Source organism: Hyaena hyaena, unplaced genomic scaffold (assembly GCF_003009895.1).
Source record: "Hyaena hyaena isolate Hyena2069 unplaced genomic scaffold, ASM300989v1 scaffold_20, whole genome shotgun sequence".
Classification (NCBI taxonomy): Eukaryota; Metazoa; Chordata; class Mammalia; order Carnivora; family Hyaenidae; genus Hyaena; species Hyaena hyaena.
Window position 1 is genome coordinate 4,660,993 of NW_024080652.1, and position 22,854 is coordinate 4,683,846.

A 22,854-nucleotide genomic window follows, 5' to 3' on the forward strand; every position below is an offset into this window, starting at 1 on the left:
CCGGCAGTTTGGCCACGTCCCTGGCCACGTCGCGCCCGCTCTCGCCATCTTCGCCGCTTCCTCTCAGGGGCCGCTGCTGCCGCCTGAGCCGCCGAGCCCCGGGGCCGCCGCGCCGACCGCCGCCGCCATGAACATCTTCCGGCTGACCGGGGACCTGTCCCACCTGGCGGCTATTGTCATCCTGCTGCTGAAGATCTGGAAGACGCGCTCCTGCGCCGGTGAGCGGCGGGCGACGTCCCGGAGAGGCTCGGGCGCCAGGCCGGGTCGCCCTGAGGACCCGTCGACCTCGACCGCCCCGCGGCTCGCGGGCCTGCGGCGCCCGACACACCCCCTCGACCGGCCCGGCGGGCGCCCGGACCCGGGGCGGGGGGGAACCCTGCGGTCCCTCGGGGTGGACGCTCGGGCCGGGCGGGGTGTCGCGGCGCTGGGCCCCGCTCGGCGCTGGGTCGGCTCCCGAACTTGAGCTGTCGGGGCGGAGGAGGCGCCAGCCGGACTGCGCTGGGCCCCATTCTGTCGGAAAAGTTTGGATGGGGCGGGGGCCAGGGGAGTCCGGCTGGCTCGCACCCCCCTCCTCCGCCTACGGCTTTAATGGGTGCTGCTCCGCGCCGGGGGGGTGCGGGGGGTCTGGAGGTGCGGGGAGCCCGCGAATCAATGGGACGGGAGGGAGGAGGATGGGCAGGACCGCGGCCCGCTCGGCCTGACGTGGCAGCCAGGCCAGCCCGGGAGGTGGAGCGGGCGCGGGGAGGTCACCCCGCTCCCCATCCTGCGCCTTCGACGACTGGCCTTTAGGTTAGGGTGTCGGGTCAGACCTGTCCCTAGAGTGTGGTGGGCTTCACCCCAGCTCTGGGGTCCAGGATCACACACGGGGTGTGAGGAGGTCTCTTAAGTGAATTTCTTGGGGACCGTCAGTGCTGCTTTGAGAAACGAACTAGTTTGTGAAACTCCCGAGTGCCTCCATCTAATAATGGGTTCTCTTAAACCTGCGGCGCCGGGGACCGCCGAGGTCTCATGTGGCTCATGTGGTCTCCTGAAGTCCTCACTCCACGTCACCAGTGAGTTGGCGACTCCCTCCTCTGGAGTACACATTTCATGCATGCATTGCTGGGAGGCGGGGAGATAGATCTTTCCCAGATCATAGCTGTGAAGTTTTACATCGCATCAACCCTACAAGCTGAAGAGCCGTGAATTTTTAAGTGCTGTCTTAAAACGCAGTGCCTTGCAACTTCTTTTTGATGCCATGGCCTCAGTGGTGAAATATATTTTGAGCTCAAGAGCTGAATTTTTGCAGAGGCAGTAAAAGATGGGAGCCCTAAAGGACCTGGGTGGCCGAGATCCCCTTTACCTGATTGCTTTCTGAAGGTTTCTACATCTAGAGTGACACCCCGCATCTTTGCTGTCTTCAGGCGTCACCTATCTCCCCAGAACATACCTGAGATGGAGGAAGTAAGCAAAAGCACAAGAGACCTTTGAGCAATTAAAATGGATATTACAAAGTCCATGTGCTGAAACCAGTGCTGCGTGGCTCAGAGGCCATCTCTACTCTCGTACCTATTCTGAGAGGTTCAGTTGTATGATTTCTAGTTAAAGCAAAGTAGTTGCAGCAGTTGTGATAGCTGGCATTTAAGCACTTGCTGTGCAGAAGGTAGGGCGCTACCTGCTTTCTATAGCTTATCCCACCTAGTCATTCATCTTAAGAGCGAAGTGCTATTGTCCTCAAGTGCTATTGTCCTCAGTCTGTGGAGGAGGGAACTGAGTCTTAAGGGAGATGAGGAAATGAGTGGTAGAGGCAGGACTGAAGCACAAGCAGTTTCACAGTTAAGGATTCTGAGTCAATGTCCCTCTGTTTTGCCCTAAGTAAATTTAGTTTAAACGTTTGATGCCAGACTGGTAGGTTTGGCCATTTTTTTGTTGCACTCAGGAAATTTTTTTCTCCTGCTTTGTTGAAATATGATTGACATAGAACATTGTATTCATTCTAGGTGTGCACCATAGCGATTTGATATCTATCTATTGTGAGGTGGTCATCGCAATAAGCTTAGTTAATTAACATCCATCACCCCACATAGTTAACTGTTTTTTTCCTTGTGATCAGAACTTTTAAGATCTACTCTCCTATCAACTTTCAAATATACAATACAGTGTTATTAACTACAGTCATTGTGCTATACCTTCATCCCCAGGACTTATTGGAAGTTTGTACCTGTACCCATTTCACCCACCCCTCACTCTGATAATGTTACTTTTAATCTTGATTTTTGCTCCAAAAGTTTTGTATGAGTCTCTTCATCTCTCACATATTTCTCAGAAGTCTGTTTTATGTCTTATTTATTTATTTATTTTTTAATATTTTATTTATTTCTAGGAGAGAGAGAGAGACAGTGTGAGCAGGGGAGGGTCAGAGAGAGAGGGTGTCACAGACTGAAACAGGCTCCAGGCTCTGAGCTGGCAGTCAGCACAGAGCCCGACGCGGGGCTCGAACCCACGAACCGCGAGATCATGACCTAAGCGAAAGTCGGACACTTAACCGACTAAGCCACCCAGGCGCCCCTTATGTCTTATTTTAGTATATGTGCTGCTGAAGCGAGCACAGAAGCCTGTTTATGTCAAGTTCTTAAGTGCTGAGATGTGTTGTCTCTTAAATATATATCTAAACTAAGGTATTGAGGAGAAGTTAGTGCACCTCCAGGTATAGATTTTTTTTTAATGTTTATTTTTTGAGAGAGAGAGCGAGAGAGAGAGCGAGCATAAGCAGGGGAGGGGCAGAGAAAAAGAGAGAATCCCAAGCAGGCTCCACAGTGTCAACACAGAGCCAGCCGTGGGCCTCGAACTCACAGAACGTGAGCTTATGACCTGAGCTGAAATCAAGAGTCAGATGCTTAATCAACTGAGCCACCCAGGCCCCCAGATATAGAATTCTTAAGGAAAGCTTGAGTAATACAGAGAAAGTGAAGATGATTTGCTGTTTTGTTTGTTTTTTTAATATTCACTCTTTTCATTTGGGAGATTTAGGAGCATTTATGAAAATAGAGAAAATATTTCCGCCAAAATAATGAAGAAGATAAGTAGTTAAGTTCATGTGTGTTTGTCAAGTATTCCTACAGTTTAATGCCCTAGTTTTAGGGCATTATTAAGCTTCTCTTTTTCGGCCTCAGGATCATTTTAGTTCTTATACATGAGATTTCCTGGCCTTTTAAAAATCAAAATCACCAAGATCATTTATTTAGAGGTAAGTGCTAAATTTGACTAGCTCCTTTGTTTGTTTTTCCATTCTAAATTATGAAAGTTGTTTAGAGGCTTTTGAAAGAGTAAGAATTTGATATGAGTTTCTCAAATAACTGCAGTAAGAGACATGTACATTCAGATTGTGTTTCTCGCTTTGAAAATACTGGTATTGGGGCTCATTTTTGGGATTTTGGCACATATTGTGAACATGCCTGCAGCCAGAACCATGGGACTTATCCCCCTTAGAGTAAGGGCTGAGACAGGTTAGCGAGGAAGCTGGAGATTCTGTTTTCCTGACCATCTAATGTGAGAATGAGCACCTTAAAGGGCCTGTATTCCAGGAGGGGCAGGAGAGCTGATCTCTGTGTAGCTGTGTTAAAATGGCAGTTGTCTGCCGTTGTCATTACAGAGGGGTGCTCGAAGGAAATGTGACTTTCTCATATTCTTGAACTGTCATTATAACCTGATCCACAACATGCTGGACCTATCACTAGCCTTGTCCATCCTTGTCCTAAACGCGGACCTGGATAGCCTTGGGAGAACAAGCCTTGGATTGTAGATGAAGAACTTCCTAGCAACATCTTCCTGTAGGCTGGCTGATCGTTATTAATAGTGCTGTATCTATTGTGCTTAAATTACTGGGGGAGTTCTCAGATCCATGACTCCCAGCCACCCTTTCCTAGTCTCTCCTCCGCTTCCCCCTCCCCCCCCATCTACTGCTTTGATTGTTGTTAGCTTTTGTTATGTAGGTTGTGTTGTAGACTTTTTATCATCCCAAACATTACAGGAGCATACAATGTCCCAGCGTTTCTCATCATTGGATAGCTTATAATTTTGAAGTACAGAATCTTCATCTTTTATTGTGGTCATTGAGTACTTCAGGAAGCTTTTGTATTACATTCCTAGCTCCCTCTTTGTAGTAGCTGTCACCTCTGTTCTTTTTTTTTTTTTTTTTAATATTTTTATTTATTTCTAGGAGAGAGAGAGACAGCGTGAGCAGGGGAGGGTCAGAGAGAGAGGGAGATACAGACTCTGAAATAGGCTCCAGGCTCTGAGCTGGCAGTCAGCACAGAGCCCGACGCGGGGCTCGAACCCACAAACCACGAGATCATGACCTAAGTGAAAGTCAGACGCTTAACCGACTAAGCCACCCAGGCGCCCCACCTCTGTTCTTTTGAGTGCCAGTCTGTTGACTAATCATTGCTCTCAAACATCTGATGACCACCCACTGTGTGCAAGGCACTGGGGACACAATTCAGAGTAGCAGCTTTCAAAGTCTCTGCTGTCAAGACAGTTGCAATGTAGTTGAAATAATAAGACCTATATAAAAAGATAAAAGTACAGGATATTAAATATTAAACTATGTAAACAGTAACAGTACCTGGGTGGCTCAGTCATTTAAGCAGCTGACTCTTGATCTTGGCTCAGGTCATGATCTCACAGTTCATGAGATCAAGCCCTGTCTCTGGCTCTGCACTGACAGCACAGAGCCTGCTTGGGATTTTCTGTCTTCCCCTCTCTCTGCCCCTCCCCTGCTGTCTCACTCTCTCTCTCTGTCTCTCTAAATAAATAAACATTAAAAAAAATAAAAATAAACCACTTAGACAGTAAATCCTATAGGTGTGAAGGTCTAGAAGGATCCCTTGACTTTCTGGCAAGGAATATGTAAGACGTATGTGAATAAAAATTCTGAAACTTTCCTGAGGGACATAGAGGATGACCTGAGTGTATGTTCATACTGTGGTCCTGGATAGCACCAGGCAGGCTGGTAAGGAAGCAAGATGATTCATCTCCCCAAATTAATTTACTGATTCAGAATATCATCAAAGCTAAATGACAGTAAACTGAGAGAAGTAATCTGCAATATATGTAAGTGACAAAAAGTTAATATAAATAATAAAACATTCCTACAAATTAAAAAAAAGATAGAAAAATAGGAGAAGTTGGCAGTTCACAGAAGAATAGCAGAAGGCCCATTAAGCACGAAAGAATGCCCAGCCTCACTAATAGAAACTTGGACAGTAGAACAGCCAGGCATACCATCATTTGCCTGCTGGGTGGGAAAAGTAAGATGTTTATAATGTTTAATAGATGCAAAGATATGTAAGGGCATTCTCATCTGGTGTTCAGGAGTTTGAAAATTGGCATAGCCTTTCTAGGAGAAATCAAAACTTAAAGTTGATGTTTGTATATTTTATTCCAGCAATTCTTAGGAATGTGAACTATAGAAACATATAAGTGCACCAACTATCTATAGGTGTGAAGATGTTCCTTGTACCTAAGTAAGTACAAAACACTGTAGATAAAAAAGATGTCTGTACAGTATTCATAAGAACAAAAATCATAACCCAAATGTCCATTAATGGAGTGGTTGCTCAAATGTTGGTACTTTCACACTATGAAATATTATACAGCCATTAACAAGAATGAGCCAGAAGTATTAACAGGAGACTATAAGAGCTTAATTAAAAAAAAAAAAAAGGAAATTGTAGGGAAAAAAACAGGGAAAATAAATCTGAGGTGTTAAGTTAAAAAAGCAAATTGTAGGGGCGCCTGGGTGGCTTAGTCGGTTAAGCGTCCGACTTTCGCTTAGGTCATGATCTCGCGGTTCGTGGGTTCGAGCCCCGCATCGGGCTCTGTGCTGACTGCCAGCTCAGAGCCTGGAGCCTGTTTCAGTCTGTGACTCCCTCTCTCTCTGACCCTCCCCTGCTCACACTGTCTCTCTCTCTCTCCTAGAAAAAAATAAAACATTAAAAAAAAAAAAAAAAGCAACTATTCTAAAAAAAAAAAGCAAATTGTAGGGACACCTGGCTTGCTTAGTTGGAGGAGCATGTGACTCTTGATCTCAGGATTGTAAATTCAAGCCCCATGTTGTATGTAGAGATTACATAAAAGTATTTAAAAAAATAAATAAAACCTTAAAAAAACATTGCAAAGCAAAAGATTGTATGGCCCCATTTTAAGGGGAAAACATATGCAGGGACATAGACAAGCACATATATGGAAAGGGGCTTTTAAAAAGCCTGGAAAGTTGCATTTAAAATGGAGGTGGGAGGGATGTTAAAAGGTCCTTTTGCTTTTTATTCCATAATATTTTAACCCAGTTGGAATTTTTAATGAAATAGCATGGATGTCTTTGAAAACAAGAAAAATGACAAAACAGTACGTAGTAAGAGCTGTCATTTATCAAGCTTTCGCAGAGTGGCAGGTATAAAACACTTTTTCTCTAATAGTCCTATTGAGTTGTTACGATTTGTCCCCATTTGACAGATACAGAAAGTGAGGTTTGGGGGGGCAATGTACAAAATGGACCCAGGCTTATCCTGTGTGTTCAGGGGCGGAGCTTGAACTCAATCCCTTTGGCTCCAAAGCCTCTTTTTCCCTAAGTCACAGAGTTGTGTTATGAGTCAGTTCCTGACAATTAGCCCGCTGTTCCAGGGGAGGTTAATGGCCTTTAGGAGAGTATCAACTTCCTTAGAGACAGTGGGTCCAGAGAGTGGTGCCTGGGGTCCTTGTTGAATGCTGCCCTCCTGGTGGTCTGATCTGTGGGGCTTGGTTGCAGCTTAGCTGTTACCAGGACAAAAATAATTCATGGGAAGCTTTTCTGTTTGGCTGAGGGTTCTGCTCTATAAACCAGGGGGAGTATAAGAGAGTCAAATTTTAACCTGCACACAATTTACAGTAATGTATGCTGTAGTATGTAGTTGTAGGACTTTATGGAATTTAACTTGACCCAATGGGAACAGACAGGAACAGTGTTAGCTTTAATGACTGATTTCCACTTAACTAGTTATACTCCTTAATATGGAAATTTGGTGCATTTGGTATTGGGGTAGCTGATTCAGAAACATTTAGAGTGTGTGTTGAGAGCTTGTTACCTGCTAGCCTTTTCATGTTTTGGTCTCAAAACAGGGAGAAAGTGACTGAGGGAACCCCTCGCCCCCCAGGAGATTCCTGTCCCCTCTGTCTTCAGCTGAGATCCCTGCCACCTTGTGAAGATAGGGCAGTTTTCCTGTTTTATTTATTTTTTATTTTTTTAATTTTTTGAAATGTTTTATTTATTTCTGAGAGGGAGAGAGAGAAAGAGAGACAGCGTGAGCGGGGAGGGTCAGAGAGAGAGGGAGATACAGAATTTGAAACAGGCTCCAGGCTGTGAGCTAGCTGTCAGCACAGAGCCTGATACGGGGCTCGAACCCATGAACCACGAGATCATGACCTGAGCTGAAGCTGGATGCTTAACCAACTGAGCCACCCAGGTGCCCTGCAGTTTTCTTGTTTTAAAGGGAAGGGCAGCAGCTTACTAACGAGTGATGAGGATCCCAGCCCAGGACGAATGGGGTGGAAGTGCACAAGCCCACTGGGGTTTCCAGCTCGACAGTTCCCACTTGGATCTTGCGCTGCCAGACGAGCTGCAGGCCACACGCTGCCTGTCTCTCTGCTCTGCTGTGCGGGGGGCTCTCCTACCCTTTGGTTGGCAGTAAATTAGGACAAAGCCCAAAGAACATTGCCTATTTACGGTCATAGAGATGCAGTATGACTTGGAAACTCTTTCCAAGTGTTATTCCAAAATGAGAATTTACCCCATGACATGAAAATAAAACGAGGTGGGTTTTTTTTTTTTGACTATTTGTTCACTCATTCAGCAGATATTTTCTTAGCCCTGCTGTGTGTCAAGCCCAGTGCTGAGCACAGAGAATACAGAATGGAAAAGACATGACCCCAGCCTTTGGAGATCTCCGTGTCTGTGGGGGAAGAGGGAAGAGAGGCAACCAGATAATCACAGTGTATTTTATAAGACTGTTAATAGGAGCTAGGGCAGCAGCTGCTGGGACGGGGTTCCCATTATGTACTTGCTGAGAGAATAAACAGCACCAAGGGAAGTGTCTTCAAACACAACCTGCCAGAGGAAGTCATGTGTGAATTGGGTCTCAAAGGGGAGTGGTAAAAGTGACATGAGAGTCCTGGATTTTTGCTATAGGAATGCTGAAAATGGGGACAAATGTCAAATGTATCTGGCTTCTAAAATTCCATTAGAATAAACCCTTTATAACAAACTACTATATGTGCCCTATAATTTTTTTATTTAAAATGTTGGAGAGAACCACATAGGAAGTGAACTGGGAATTTCTCAAAGCTTCAACAGATCTCAAGTGTGAAGTGCATGTTCCCTTTCCTTTCCCCTCCATCTCTTCTCTCTTTGTGAATGACAGCTTCATTGTTCTCCTTTGGAACATTGATCTTTGATAAGAAAAAGAAGCTGCCCATTACTGGGAAAGACTAAAAGGAGCAGAATGTTTGTATCTCCACCTCTTACCCTTGAAGTTGGTTACTGTTGATGGATCTAGAAGGAAGAGAGTCAACTTTTCCTTCAATTTCTATTTGGGTGTTTTTGTGAATAGACTAGAACTGCAAATATTCATAGGTAGAAAGTAACATTCTTGTATCCAGGCTTTGAGTTTCAGCAAGTGGTGAAATAAATATCATTTAAAAATAATGTGATTTGAGAGCACCTGGGTGGCTCAGTCAGTAAGCGATGGATTTCTTCTCAGGCCATGATCTCATGGTTTGTGAGTTCAAGCCCCGTGTTGGGCCCTGCACTGACAGCATGGAGCCTGCTTTGGATTTTCTGTCTCCCTCTCTCTTTGTCTCAAAAATAAATAAATAAATATTAAAAAATAAATAAAAACAAAGTGATTTTCACATCCGTAGGAGTGTTGCCAATAATTAGGTGCAGTGACATTTCTGCTAAATACATGCTTACTTAAATGTCTAATGGGGTGAAGTTTGCAATGTAAAGGAGGGTGGGTGGGTTCTGATATGTAGGAAGATTCAGTTTCCTTAATGAATTTGCTCAGTCTTCATCTGAAACCCATACTTCACATCCTTTGTCACGTAAATACCTGGCCACATACAGACGTCAGAAGAGCTAAGTGCGCATGACCTTCAGTACTTCCCCCAGCTGAGTCTCCACCTGTGGCAACAGCGCTCCAGAGATGGCCTGGTGGTTGGAGGTGGAAGCAGATTCAAAGCTTTTTTTTGTTTTTAATGTGTTTGTTTATTTTTGAGAGACAGAATGTGAGTGGGGGAGGGGCAGAGAGAGAGGGAGACACAGAATCCTAAGCGGGCTCCAGGCTCTGAGCTGTCAGTATAGAGTCCGATGCAGGACTCAGATTCACAAACCACGAGATCATGACCTGAGCTGGAGTCTGAGCTAAAACCGACTGAGCCCCTCTGGAGCCCCGCAGAGTGTTTTTTTAAAGTGCTGCTTTTGAGCACTGGCTGTAGTGTTAGCCTTTTGTCATTGCATCCAGCATCCACAGCAACGTTTTTATGGTATGATGAATCTAAGAGGTGGAATTTTTAAGAACCTTAACATGACCAAGAAATGCTGCCCTTGCAAAATAAGTCACCTTGGGAGGTGCCCTGGCGGGGGTGGGGGTGGGGGTGTTACTGCTCAGACTGTTAACTGAAGCAGTGCACCTAACTGGGTTCCTCATCCCCTTAATCCCATTAGATGCCAACACTGTCGTCCTCTGAAGAATTTGTCACCATGAGATACATTGTTTTAAAGTGGAAAGAAAGATGCTACAGGTAGCAAACCAGTTATAACACTAACAGCAGAATCAGTGAAATTATTCCTATCTAAAGTCTTTGAGAGGGGCGCCTGGATGGCTCAGTTGGTTGAGGGTCTGGCTTCGGCTCAGGTCATGATCTCACTGTTCGTGGGTTCAAGCCCCATGTCGGGCTCTGTGCTGACAGCTCAGAACCTGAAGCCTGCCTTCAGATTCTGTGTCTCCTTCTCTGACCCTCCCCTGCTCAATGCCGTCTCTCAAAAATAAATAAAACATTAAAAAAAAAATAAAATCTTTGAGAAATATAATGTTCATTTGAACGGTACAGCACCTGGTATATTGGCGCTGGCATAATTAAGGCCCTTTCCCATAGTTTACCTGGCATAAGACTACAAAGTGGTTAGAACCTCCCTGAAGGAGCACATTCAAGAATGTTAATTGGAAAAGGAAAAAAAAAAAGAATGTTAAGTGAAAGGAAAAGTACAGCAGCTCTCATTTAGGGAGTCCTCCCGGACTTCAGCCCTGCCCCTGGAGCCCACTTCCCATGTGTGCGCTCCCTGCAGTGCTCTCCTCGGGAAGCACCCGGCTCCTCTAACACGCTCTGCTAATACTCTCCTTTTGTTTCCTTAGGTATTTCTGGAAAAAGCCAGCTTCTCTTTGCACTGGTCTTCACAACTCGTTACCTGGATCTTTTTACTTCGTTTATTTCATTATATAATACATCTATGAAGGTACAGTATGCCAGCTGACGGGATGCATTTTACCCATGGTTCACAGGCCGATGGAAGCTGTGAAGTTTGGGCCAGTTGTGCACTTAAACATCTTCGAGAGCGAGGTCTAAACTTGCCGTTCTCGGCGTCAGCACTTTCAGACCACCTTGTACGTAGTACAAGTGGGAATAGAATAGCGTTATCATCAAGCATATTTTGTTTCAAAGCAGTATCTATTTAATTGAAGTGCTTTGCACTTAGAGACTTTTCAATCTTAAATTCCTTGAGTCTGATAAACTTCTAAAGCTCTTGATAACCCTGTGAGAAAGAGGGGTGACTATTATGTTTTCAAGCAGTGGGAAATTACAGGCTCCCTGAGAAACCCAGCAGGTTGGTTCAAAAGTAGGAACAAAGGCCACCGGCGCTCCTTGCTGCGATACCTGTTTTGCTGTCGTGAGAGGGATTATGCACTAGTTTCTACTTTTTTCCCTGTTAAATCCATGTTCTGTAACCTTCTTTGTGCCGCCTTTATCGCTTTTGCCATGCCTAAATAACCTCTGCGCCATCACTGTGTTCTTATAAGCATTAGTATTCCATGGCGTTAGTGTCGTTATAGTTTCCCGCATGAAAACAAATGTGTAGTTATGAAAGTGCAGAATGTGAACCTCCGGGGCTGCATGTGCCTCACTTCCAGAGGCCTTGGTTCCACGCAGCCGTGGAACTTACACTTCCTGAACACCCACGGCGTGCCCACTCCCCTAGGGCTGAGGACAGGGCAGGAGCCAAGCAGGAGGCTTCCTGTCTGGTCGGGGAGCGTAGAGCGATCATCCCAAGGCTGAATGAATGGCCGAAGTTTGGGATAGCTGCTGTGAAGCGGAAGTATGGGGCTGCCACCTTGTGCCAGAGGAGTCTCATTTCTTCCCTCTTCCGTTCTGCGTAGCTTACTGAGCACCTGGGTGTGGGGCCCTGTTGTCGGTGCTTGATCGTTGGCACACCCGAGGGAGTAGCGTTTAGGCTGATGCCTGTTGGTGTGGCACTTAAAAAGCATTTTTCCTAAACACAGGTCAGAGGAGACAAAGCAGTATTTGGACCTGTGGTCTTTACTAAAAAGCAACTTTGAGTTACCTATAATCATTCCATTCTTCATTACTAGGTAACGAGAGCCTCATAATCAGGAAATCGTTTGCTTGCTTAAAATGGCTAGGTCCCTGTCTGTTGTCCAGGCAAGTTAAAGCTGCAGGTATTAGGAGTGTGTGAGCAATAATTTTCCTCCATTCCCCTTGGAATACCTAGCTTTCAGAGGGCTCCTTCTTGTTTGATCCTAGTTTCCAAGCATGTCCTGAAAACCAGAGAAGAGAGGACCAAGTTTTATGTTCTCATGGCTTTGACTTTAACTGTTATTTATTTATTTTGAGAGACAGAGAGCAGGAGAGGGGCAGAGAGAAGGAGACAGAGGGAGAGAGGGAGAGAGAGAGAATCCTAAGTAGGCTCCAAGCTGTCAGCATGGAGCCTGATGCAGGGCTTGATACCACGACCGTGAGTTTATGACTTGAGGTGAAATCAAGAGTCCGATGCTTAACTGACTGAGTTGCCCTGGCGCCCCTTGTTGCTTTCGCTTTAAATGTCAAGCACTGGTGAGAGGAGACGGCAGCTGCTATCCCCAGTGGCCACTAAAGCCTTTGTGGACATGATCTTGGCTGGCTGAAGGCTGGGTGCTGAGGAGCAACCTTGGCGTGACTTGGTTGGATGTTCTGCTGGAGGGGACTGTGTTTATTTTTTTTATTTTTTATTAAAAAAAATTTTTTTTTAATGTCTTATTTATTTCTGAGGGAGAGAGAGACAGCACCAGCAGGGGAGGGTCAGAGAGAGAGGGAGACACAGAATCTGAAACAGGCTCCAGGCTCTGAGCTAGCTGTCAGCACAGAGCCCGACACAGGGCTTGAACCCACAAACCATGAGATCATGACCTAAGCCGCAGTTGGACACTTAACTGACTGAGTCACCCAGGTGCCCCACTCTGTGTATAAGTGTATGTATACTTTGTTGATACATGTAGATGATATGTTATTCACATACACATATATTTGTATGTGGAGAGAACTCACAATATAAATAAGATATTAATCTTCCTTGATTTTTTTTCATAGTTCAGTATATGGGTATGACCAACAATTTAATACCTTGTTAACTATTTATTTGCAAGTATAATTTTATGATGAAGTGCTGGGGACAGTTAATGTCTGTGTTTTGTTGTTAAGCATATGACTGGGTTTGATGATTGCTTTCCTTTTCCTATTAAGTCCTTTGCCCAGATGTTTTCCTAATTAGGTTTTGCAAGGTGGTTTTCCCCGGGGAGGAGTCCCAGGCAGTGCAGATGATACCCCAGTCGTTCCTGTTCGTAATCTAAACCTGCCCTTTGCTTCTTGGGCCTAAAACTTTGCATTCTGAAAATTGCTGTAATTTCAGAATATCATACTTTCCCTTTGGGTTGGATGAATACATGGTGTTTGGCCTTTTGAGTATGAAAGAACCTAACTGGATTGTAAGCCTTTAAACAGCTGTACCTCTGTGGGAGCTCCCTTACGCAGGCAGCGCTGTTTTACAGGCTATGGCTTACTTTTGGTTTTGGTTTTGCTTTTGTTATGTTACCGGACAAAATTTCATAGAAATGGTCTGAATATTCTGTGTTAAAGTAACACAAGGTCAGCAAAAATGGGCACCGTAAAGTTAAACGTGAGTTATGTGGTATCTTATCTTTACACGAGCACTAGTGGAGGGAGGTGCACTGGGTTTGAACTGCACTGAGTGAACTTTGTGATCTTTTTTTTTTTCTTAAGCTGCTATCTAATAGTTTGTGGTGAGATTAAAAATACACACTTTGGCAGTTTCTTATAAAGTTAAATGTACACTTTTAAGGAATGATCCAGCAATCCCATTGCTAGGTATTTACCCAAGAGAAGTGAAAACTTAGATTCATACAGATGTCTGTACATACATGTCCTGAGCAGCTGTATCTACTGTCCTCCAGGCTGGACAGCACCCACCTGTCCTATAGCCCCATCCACCTATTGTGTGCGGATGGACACTGTGTGGTAACATGCTCGCGGTGAGCTGCTCCTCAACAGCTGAAGGGAGCCTTGGTTACTACAGTACACAGCAGCATAGTTGGATCGAGAATGCATTAGCTTCGTTAAAGAAGCCAGTCTTGGGGGGCATACCGTCTGATTCCAGTCATGTGGCATTCTGGAAAAGGCAAAAACTAAGGACCAAGAATAGATCAGTTATCAAAAAAAAAAAAAAAAGATCATTTATCGCCAGAGGTTGCGCCTGGTCGGAGGGCTTGACTACAAAGGGGCTGCATGAGGGAGTTTTTGGGGGGTCATGAAATGGGACTATTCTGTGTCTTGATCGTGGTGGTGGTTAGATGACTCATAGAAGTATACACCTCCCCAAAATGACGTTTATTGTCTTTAAGCTTCAAACCAAAAAAGCTAAGGAAACAAATCTTGCCTTTCTGAGCATGTAAACGACGTAGAAGAAAGCCACAGGAGATGGGACCGTTGTGACATTATCGATGACCTGGTGCTTTCCTGTTCTTAGCTCATCTACATTGCCTGTTCCTATGCCACGGTGTACCTGATCTACATGAAATTTAAGGCGACCTACGATGGGAACCATGATACCTTCCGAGTGGAGTTTCTGGTGGTCCCTGTGGGAGGTCTCTCCTTTCTAGTCAATCACGATTTCTCCCCTCTTGAGGTGAGTCAAGGGGTTAGTTAGTGGGCATGTCCACTTCCTGTGTTTGCAGATAATGTGGGACGGTTCCATTTTGCTTGTGTTTCCAGTTTGGCAAGCTTTTGGCTCAGCATACACTATTTGGTGTAAATAAGTCACGGGCAGGGATAAAGCCCCCAGTTATTTGGGTGTCTGCTAACAGATTATTGGCAGATTCTCCCCTAGAACATAAGCTAGGTGTCCGTGGTAGCAAACGCAGTGCCTTGCCTGCCCACGAGCTGGAAGAACATGATCTTCTCTCTACTCTGACCCGGCTTTTGTATCCTCCTCACAGACGGTTGTGCATGGATGCCACGTGCAACTCCCCTGCGCAGCCTTGCCGCACTCCCGGTGTTTAGGAGTGGTCAGCGTGGCACCCTGCACTGCACGGAGCCGTGCCTGCCCCTGGGTGCCGCACCCTTCCCTCCATGCCCTGAGGAGGCTGCCCCTCACGGATTCAGAACACTCTCAGGACTCCCCACAAGGCCTTCAGTCGTTGGCATGAATAAAGTGCCACATTGGGCAGAGTTTGCCCCATTCCCATTACTTGCCCCTTTGATTTAACCACACCAAAAAAGCCTAAAGAATAATAAAGATGCTGAGAATATTGAGGTCCCTTGGGAAGGAGACCAGCTGGCGAGGCAGAGCACCCGTGGGAGAGGGGTAGCCCCGGCTGGCAGCTTCGTGCACCCTGGCAGAGAGCTGCATTCACTCTGGAGCCTAGATTCGCAGCGGGACAGGCTTTTCTGGGAGAAACATGTCTGTAGATTCACAGAAAATTGTACAGGGAAGGGGAGATGTTGGAGAGGCAAGGTCATGAAAATTCACACAGGCCGAGGCGTCTAGTTACCCAACTTGTCATTGGGAGTGTTGTGCCTCTTAAAAGGAGCAAGTTTCTGAGATTTACCAAACCGCGAAGCTGCTCTGTTTACGCTCAGATGCCAAGAATGCTGTCTGTGCTGCTCCACGATAAAGCAAGAGTGTTTCCCGTGAGCTCACGGGGGGTACTGACCGAGCCTCGTGGTTTCTCTTACAGATTTTGTGGACCTTCTCCATCTACCTGGAATCCGTGGCTATCCTTCCCCAGCTCTTCATGATCAGCAAGACGGGGGAGGCGGAGACCATCACCACCCACTACCTGTTCTTCCTGGGCCTCTACCGTGCTCTGTATCTCGTCAACTGGATCTGGCGCTTCTACTTTGAGGGCTTCTTTGACCTCATTGCTGTGGTGGCCGGCGTTGTCCAGACCATTCTGTACTGTGACTTCTTCTACTTGTACATCACAAAAGGTACCTCAGGCGACGTGCTCCCTGCCTTGTTCCTACCGCTGTGTGTTTTCAGGAGCGATCTGGCCCAGGACGCTCCTAATGTGGCACTAACTCCAAAAACACAGCTCGTTTCAGAAAAACATTTTAACGACCATCAAGTAAAATTCTGGATCAAGGTTTTCAGCCTTTTTTCTTTTCCCAGCTTTATTGTTTCTTTTTTATGACAGCATGTTTTTATTGTAAAAAAATTAATTAGCTTTCATCATTATGAAAACAATCACCTGAACCCTAGCACTCAGAGATAGTTGGTGTTAATGTTTCAGGAAATGTGATTTCAGATATGTCTATGCATATACACAGATACTGGAGTTTTAAACTATACATGTTATTCTATAATCTGGGTTTTCTTCCCAACTCACATTTTTTCAAGTCAGGAGATAGAAATCTACGTCATTTTCAGGAGCCATAGAGTATTTCATTATGTGTATTACCATAATTACTCGGCTCCCTGTTCGTGGGTATTCAGGTTGTTACTCATTAGTTGCTATTAAAATCCAGTGCTTAATTTGGTATCCTTGTACATGTATATTGTCCCATTTATATAAATATAGGACATGCAAATGTCACAGTAATCTGATAGAAAAAAAGACATTTATGCATGTGCACACAAATGTAAGCATATAGTTTTAGGGAATTCAGGACCCCCTGAAACCCAACTGCAGACTCAGGCTAAGAACCCTTGCTATACAGCTATATAGTATAATTCTTAATGGCTAGGTACAAGGGCATATATGTCTTTTTTAAGCTCCAAAATTTCATAGACCTCTTATGTTTCAACAGTTGTATTTTAATATATATTGAATCGAGAGAAAGTCATGATAGGAAATGCTGCTGTGAATTTAGTGACATTTTCAGTCGAATTGGTGTTTCTTAAATTCAGTTGCTGTGGCACTGAGGAACATGAGGAAAATTCGAGTGTAAGTGCGCAGGCCGAATTCATGGTTCGGAGAGTTCTGTTTATTGACACCAAAATCAAATGACTGTTGATGCCAAAAGCTTGTCTCATTGTACCTTATTTTGTAGTGTCTGAGTGTGACAGCCTTCTGGGAATGGGAAAAGAAACTGTAAACTTGTCAATACCAGTAACCTTTTGTTTTTTCTTCCTCTCTTTAAAATCCTAGTACTCAAGGGAAAGAAGCTCAGTCTGCCAGCATAAGTGCCAAAGACCGTCACCAGCATCTGTCCTTCAGGGTGCTCGGACAGAGTTCTTACCACAGCAAAGGCACAAGATGCTTGATAACGGAAAATCAGAAACTTAACTCTTTTGTTCAGATAGTCATCAGTGGCTCTGTAGGAACCCAGAGGAAAAGAACCAGAGGTTTCTGTTTAATGCATCTTGCCTTATCTTTTTTTATTACTATGTACAAAGATTTTTTTACACAAAGAAACTTAATGCTGTATTAATAAATTCAGTGTGTAGCTTCAATTGGGGTAGTTCCAAAAGTGAAGATTTTGTGAGGAATAAGTGCAACTTTTTTTTTTAATTCTTTGAAATTGTTGATTCTTTGTGTCTGCAATGAAATTGTACTCCTTGACAGTTGGTAGATTATATATTCTTCCATCTATCAAACTTGCATTCCACTATATTTATTTTTTGCCAAAAGATGAGTTATATTTGTTTGAAATCTGAGACACTATGTTCCATTTGATATATCTATTCAAATTTCTTCGCACCGAAAGTGGAAATCCTTCCTCAGATATCAACACTACATGTAAGGCCGGTAAGGATGGCTTGCAAGTTTTCTGGTTTTCATTACCAAAATTGTACGATTCTGAATGTAGGAGTCAGATTTAAGAGTCCCCAGTGGTGCCTGCCCTCCTCTTCTGCTGAGAAGAGTCAGTGTGAGACTGTCCCAAGGATGTCGAAGAACTCGGTGGACGGGGGTCTGGGCCGCTTGCCATCTAGGTGTGGGACGTGAGGGCCGTTATGTCCTCTGAGGAACGGAACACAAGCACTCACGTATCACCTTTATTTTCACTTGAAAAAGATGAGTACAACCATGTCCATGCTCAGATTCACACGGTTTCTCGTATCACTTTTGGGTAGTAAATTGATTTACGTTTTTTTTTTTCTTAATTGGCAGCACCAATTGCCGTTCCTTATACTCATAGATTTTTTTTTGTTTTTGTTTTTACTGAGCTCTTGCATGATTTCTCTTGTTACCATCCTAAATAAACATTTTATTAAACATAGACTAAATTGTCTTTTTTTTTTTTTTTGGTGAATTAGGCTTTTGGAATATCCTATATCAGGATGACTTTTTTCATTTTAATTGGCAACAAAAGCTCTATATAGGGCCGTAAACATTTATTATCCGCTAATTAATTTAAAACTTCCTGTGTTTTGAGGAAAAATTGGAGTTTTTTCTCCTGATTTTGCCATTTTATTGATTTGCTACATTTTTTTGTTTTTATGCAAAGCATAGGACTTTTGTTTTTATGTGATGCACCACAAAATGTTGAAGAGTTGAATACTAACAGTGCTTACTACAAGGATGTAGTATTTTTGCTTGCTGCATTAAAATAATTTGTGGAAGAAGGGAGCTAGATGGGTTTTATTTTTATCTAGTGTGTCTCTTAACATCTTTCTGAATTGGCAGTGTAACAGCATAGTTTAACCTCGTCTTTCTCTCCCACCTTGCTCCCCGCACCCCGTGCATCATGGTTTTGCTTTGGGATATCCGTATGTCTCTAGCATTCTAGTCTTGGGTTAGTTTGTTTTCATCCTCCTTGGAAGATTCTGAGAGCGCGGAGGAAGGGTGGGAAATAGCCACAGAGTGAGCAGACTGCTTGCTGCCCACACTGGGGGTGGGGTGGGAGGCTCACACTGTCTTTGTGCATGTAAATCAAACATGAGTTGGGACCATTTGTGGGAGAGCACAGTGCAGAAAACAAGGATCTGGGACCTCAGCAGGCCGCCTGGCTTGGGAAGTACCAACGCCTTCTCTAGTCATTCTGCCCATGTAAAAATAAAGCTGGCGAAGATGGGACCACCATTTTGTGGCCAGCAGGGAGGACATCTTCATAAACAGGGTGGCTGCGTGGGGGTGCAGGACTGGGGCGGCGGCCCCGCACATGTAGGAAACAAAGGCCTTGTATGGTGCACCTTATAAAGCACTGTTTTAGATTCCCTTTCACGTCTCCAATAAAGGTTATCAGGTAATTATATTTTTTATCCAGCTGTTTTATTTGTGTGCCTTTTTTTTTTTTAATGAAAGCATGAGGAGAAATCCAGCAAAGTTAGCAGATTTGCCCCTTAAGTGAGAATTCTGTGAAAAGCTGCAGGCTCTCTTGGCTGCGTGCAGACACTAATCCAGTCCCCGTCCAGTTCAGCCACAGTATCAGAGTAATGTTCCTGCTTCCTTACAGTCTGGCCAAGAGGGGAGTAGGTAGAGAGAAGGTGGGGGGAGTAGGAAGGTTGCAGGTGGAAGGCCTTGGGAGAAGATCCAGTCCAGCTTTTCCAAAGATATCACGAGGTTGGAAGACTTCCTGGAAAGGCCAAGTAAAGATTTCCTTGCAACAGAAATCACAAGTGAGGGGCACCTGGGCGGCTCAATCGGGTAAGCTTCCAACTTTGGCTCAGGGTATGATCTAAAGGCTTGTGGGTTCGAGGCCTACCTTGGGCTCCACACTGGTGGTGCAGAGTCTGCTTGGGGTTCTCTCTTTCTCCTTCTCTCTGCCCCTTCTGTGATCTCTTGCTTTTTCTCTAAATAAATAAACTTAAAGAAAAAAAAAGAGTGGTTGGGGCGCTTGGGTGGCTCAGTCGGTTAAGCATCCAAGCTGATTTCGGCTCAGGTCATAAATTACGGTTTGTGAAACTGGGCCTCTGGTTGGGTCCTGCGTTGATAGTGTGGAGCCTGCTTGGGATTTGGAATTCTCTCTCTCTCTCTACCCCTCCACCCCCCAAATAAATAAACGAAAGAAAGAAGAAAGAAATCATGAGTGGTTAGTGCGAACCCTGGGTAAGAAAATCACAAGCTTTGGGATGAGCTGCTCACACTCTAGCTCTGTGACCCTGGATTTAACATGAGCCTCCATCTCCCTCCTTTACCTGCAGACACTCTTGCCCGCAGGATTTTGGTGACGTGTGAATGAGCCCATGTTGGTGAAGCTCAAAACAGAACTTGATGCACACACATTAAGTGTTCGGCACCTCTGTGACCTCCTGCCCCCCTCCCTTTGTGCTGAGTTTGGGACGGCTTCCTTGCAAGCTGGCTAGAAATCAGTCACTTCCGGCAGGGGTTTCTGTGGCCTATTTGAGAACATGGGTCAATTTTGCCCTTGTGGGGAGCACAGTGCACCTGTAGACCTTCACTCTTCAGTACCTTCCCCAAAACACCTGAGTGACGTCTAATGAAGGCTGATTGGATTGGGGCTCCAGGTGGGCTTTTCTTTCGCCTGTGTGCTTCGCCCTCTAGTGACTGAATGTGGAATTAGCAAGGAGCCCACCCTGCTCGGTACTCAACCTTCACCGCTGAGTTAGCCTTTGCAGTGCAGCGTCTCGTGTAGGTGCTGTGGGCATTTCTCCTCTGAAACAGTTCCCTCTTAGCCCTGCAATTTTAAAGCAAGTCACAGCATAATATAGCACTAATCTTTTAAAACGACAGGGATACTTTTTTAATAATACTGTAATATTCCAGGTCTCCACTCCTAGGTTCGCCTTGAGCACTTAAACGGTGAGAGTCTCTAGGCAAGTGCTACACTACACTTGACTCTGTTGTCAAGACAGAATAGAAATACGGAATGCATTTACTCCTCTAATAAGGGGGGGGTTCTAAGACAATTAATAGTTGTGTAATAGGAAACCGGGGTGTGCCCTGAAACTAAAAAGGTCTCTTGTTAACTTTGAATTCTGAGAATTGAAGATTCAGGGCTGTAAAGAACCCTCAGAAAAACAAGTGTCCAAATTCCTGGCTAACATTGCCCGATCCCCATCTGACATAGATTAAATGCAAGGATATTAGTTTTACTCAGGACAGGGATTTACTCTTATGAAAGAAAATTAAGTCCTAAAGGGAGAAATAGTGGAGGAAATGAATCAACTGATTTGTAAACATGAAAGAGTAAAGATCACAGTTTCTCCAAGTTAATGTGTTTTTTTTTTTTAGTTTGTTTATTTTTGAGACCGAGACAGCACGAGTGGGGGAGGGGCAGAGAGAGAGGGAGACAGAGTCTGAAACCAGCTCCAAGCTCTGAGCTAGCTACCGGCACAGAACCCGATGCGCGGCTCAAACGCACTAACGGTGAGATCATGATCTGAGCCGAAGTCGGACGCTCAACTGACTGAGCCATCCAGGCAGGCCCCCCTCTAAGTTAATGTTTTTAAATAGCTCTAATTCGGGGCACCTGGGTGGCTAAGTAGGTTAAGTGTCTGACTTTGGCTCAGGTCATGATCTCACAGTTTGTGATTTCGAGCCCCGCATCAGGCTCTGCCCCGCTGACTTTGTGGAGCCTACTTGGGATTCTCTCTATCCCTCTCCTCCTCCCCCTTCCCTCTCTTGTGCTTTCTGTCTCTCTCAAAATAAACTTAAAAAAAAAAAAAAGCTCTAATTCAACCAATGGAATGTTATACAGAAATGGCAGGACAAATGCAGAGACTAGAACTATTCAAAATACGTTTTTTAATATATATACTGCCTCTGAAATTATAGTTTTGTGCATTGTTATTGATCTTAACATTAAGTTGACAGCATTTTATCTTTACTAACGAAGGCTTATGTAGAAGAATAATCTTACTCCTAAGCTTTACAAATCCTGTTTTCAAAAGGGAACTATTACATTTGAGAATATTTGGATCATTTGGATCATAGACAAAAGCCTCTAACTTCTGAATCTCCCTCTATCCTTCCTCCAGTCTCGTTTTAGTACCTTCCTCAGGGAAGTCTTCCTTGACCTCTCTGATTAAGTTACTGGCTACAAGTACTCAAGAAATACTTATTTTATAATGAATAGTTTTCTTTTCTGTAGAAACCTTGTAACATCCCCATTTACAATTCCCTGATGATTTCCACAAGCATAATTAAAATTTCAATTTTATTTTTAACCCTGAAATTCTGCCCTTTAGAAGACCCCGAGGAACTTCAGACTTAGAAAATCTTGACATTTAATGAGTTCATTCATCAATTATTTAATAAGTGCCTGTAATGCGATCTATTATTACCTGCACAGCAGTGAACAAGATGGACAAGGTAAATTCCTCATGCAATTTACACTCTAAGGTGGGAGGAGAGAGGTAACAAATGTGGAGCAGTGTAGGGGAGCAATTAAGTATTAGGAGAAAAACTAAAGCAGAGTAAGGGAATGGAAACAGGTTGAGTGTGCTGTTTAGCTAAGGTGGCCAGGGAAGGCGTCTTTGAGACGGACACTGGAGCTGAGGCCTGAATGAACAGAGACAGATGGAAATACCTGGGGAGGAGCATCCCTGGCGAAGGACACAGAGAATGTAAAAGCCCTGGGGCGAAAATGAGGTTGATGTATTTGGGGGTGGGGAAGGCGGCAGTGCGGTGATGGAGAGAGAGAATGGTAACCCAAACCCAGGGAGACACAATCACGCACTGACAGACTTCTGATGTGTGACTACCAGGGAAAAACCTTTCCAGAGGGAGCTGGAGTCAATTTTACGTACAAAGTGCAGCCTTGCAAGGCTGCTTCAGGGGAAATACCTTGTCACGGGGCGGGGAGGAATAGCAGAATGAGGGGGCACGGTGGGAAGATCGGACCAGGCATAAGGCAAAGGAGGCTCAGACCAGGGTGGAGGAGAGTGGAGGTGCTAAGTGCTCAGAACCCACGCCACTAGGCGACGGCCTGCTAGCGGTAGAGGGGCGTGGGTCAGGCTATTCCCCCCACACCCCAGCCAGGAGCCCCGAGCGGCTTCAGACCCGGAACACAGAGGCGTCCTAAAGCGGCACTCCTGACCGCAGGAAGCATCGATGGTGAACTTCGTCACACGCCTCGAGGCCCACGGTCCTGGGATGAGCCCCAGATCAGCCATTAACAGCCGTGGATCTCGGGGGAAAGGCAATTCCTCCGGGCCCGAAAAGTCCTTACCTACAAAAGGGGACTGTTACCAGAACGGACTTTAGTCCCATACAAGAACAGCATTGAAACTGCCCAGTCCTCCCAGTCAGCGTATCTGCGCAGGCGCGGAGGGTTCCTTCCCCCCCCCCCCGCCGGCTCTGAGAAACTTCAGTGCGCGTGCGCCGGGCCGGGCCGGGCCTTCGTGCGCGCCTGCGCCGAGTCGCCGTCAGT

At 45.0% G+C, this 22,854-nt stretch overlaps 1 protein-coding gene and 1 long non-coding RNA gene across 2 annotated transcripts; one reads left to right on the forward strand and one right to left on the reverse strand.

The window, feature by feature from the left end:
- The first annotated feature begins 12 nt into the window (after nt 1-12).
- On the forward strand, nt 13-17,799 carry KDELR2 (KDEL endoplasmic reticulum protein retention receptor 2). Its single transcript, XM_039226088.1, has 5 exons — nt 13-218; nt 10,425-10,525; nt 14,105-14,263; nt 15,315-15,567; nt 16,728-17,799. Exons 1-5 carry the CDS (start codon nt 128-130, stop codon nt 16,760-16,762), a joined length of 639 nt encoding a protein of 212 aa, XP_039082019.1. The 5' UTR covers nt 13-127; the 3' UTR covers nt 16,763-17,799.
- Nucleotides 17,800-19,291: 1,492 nt separating this feature from the next.
- LOC120228030 lies at nt 19,292-22,721 on the reverse strand. Its single transcript, XR_005527388.1, has 3 exons — nt 22,654-22,721; nt 19,932-20,157; nt 19,292-19,325 (listed from the first exon to the last, which is right to left on the reverse strand). It is a non-coding gene; the product is annotated as an uncharacterized LOC120228030 (long non-coding RNA).
- Nucleotides 22,722-22,854: the final 133 nt, after the last annotated feature.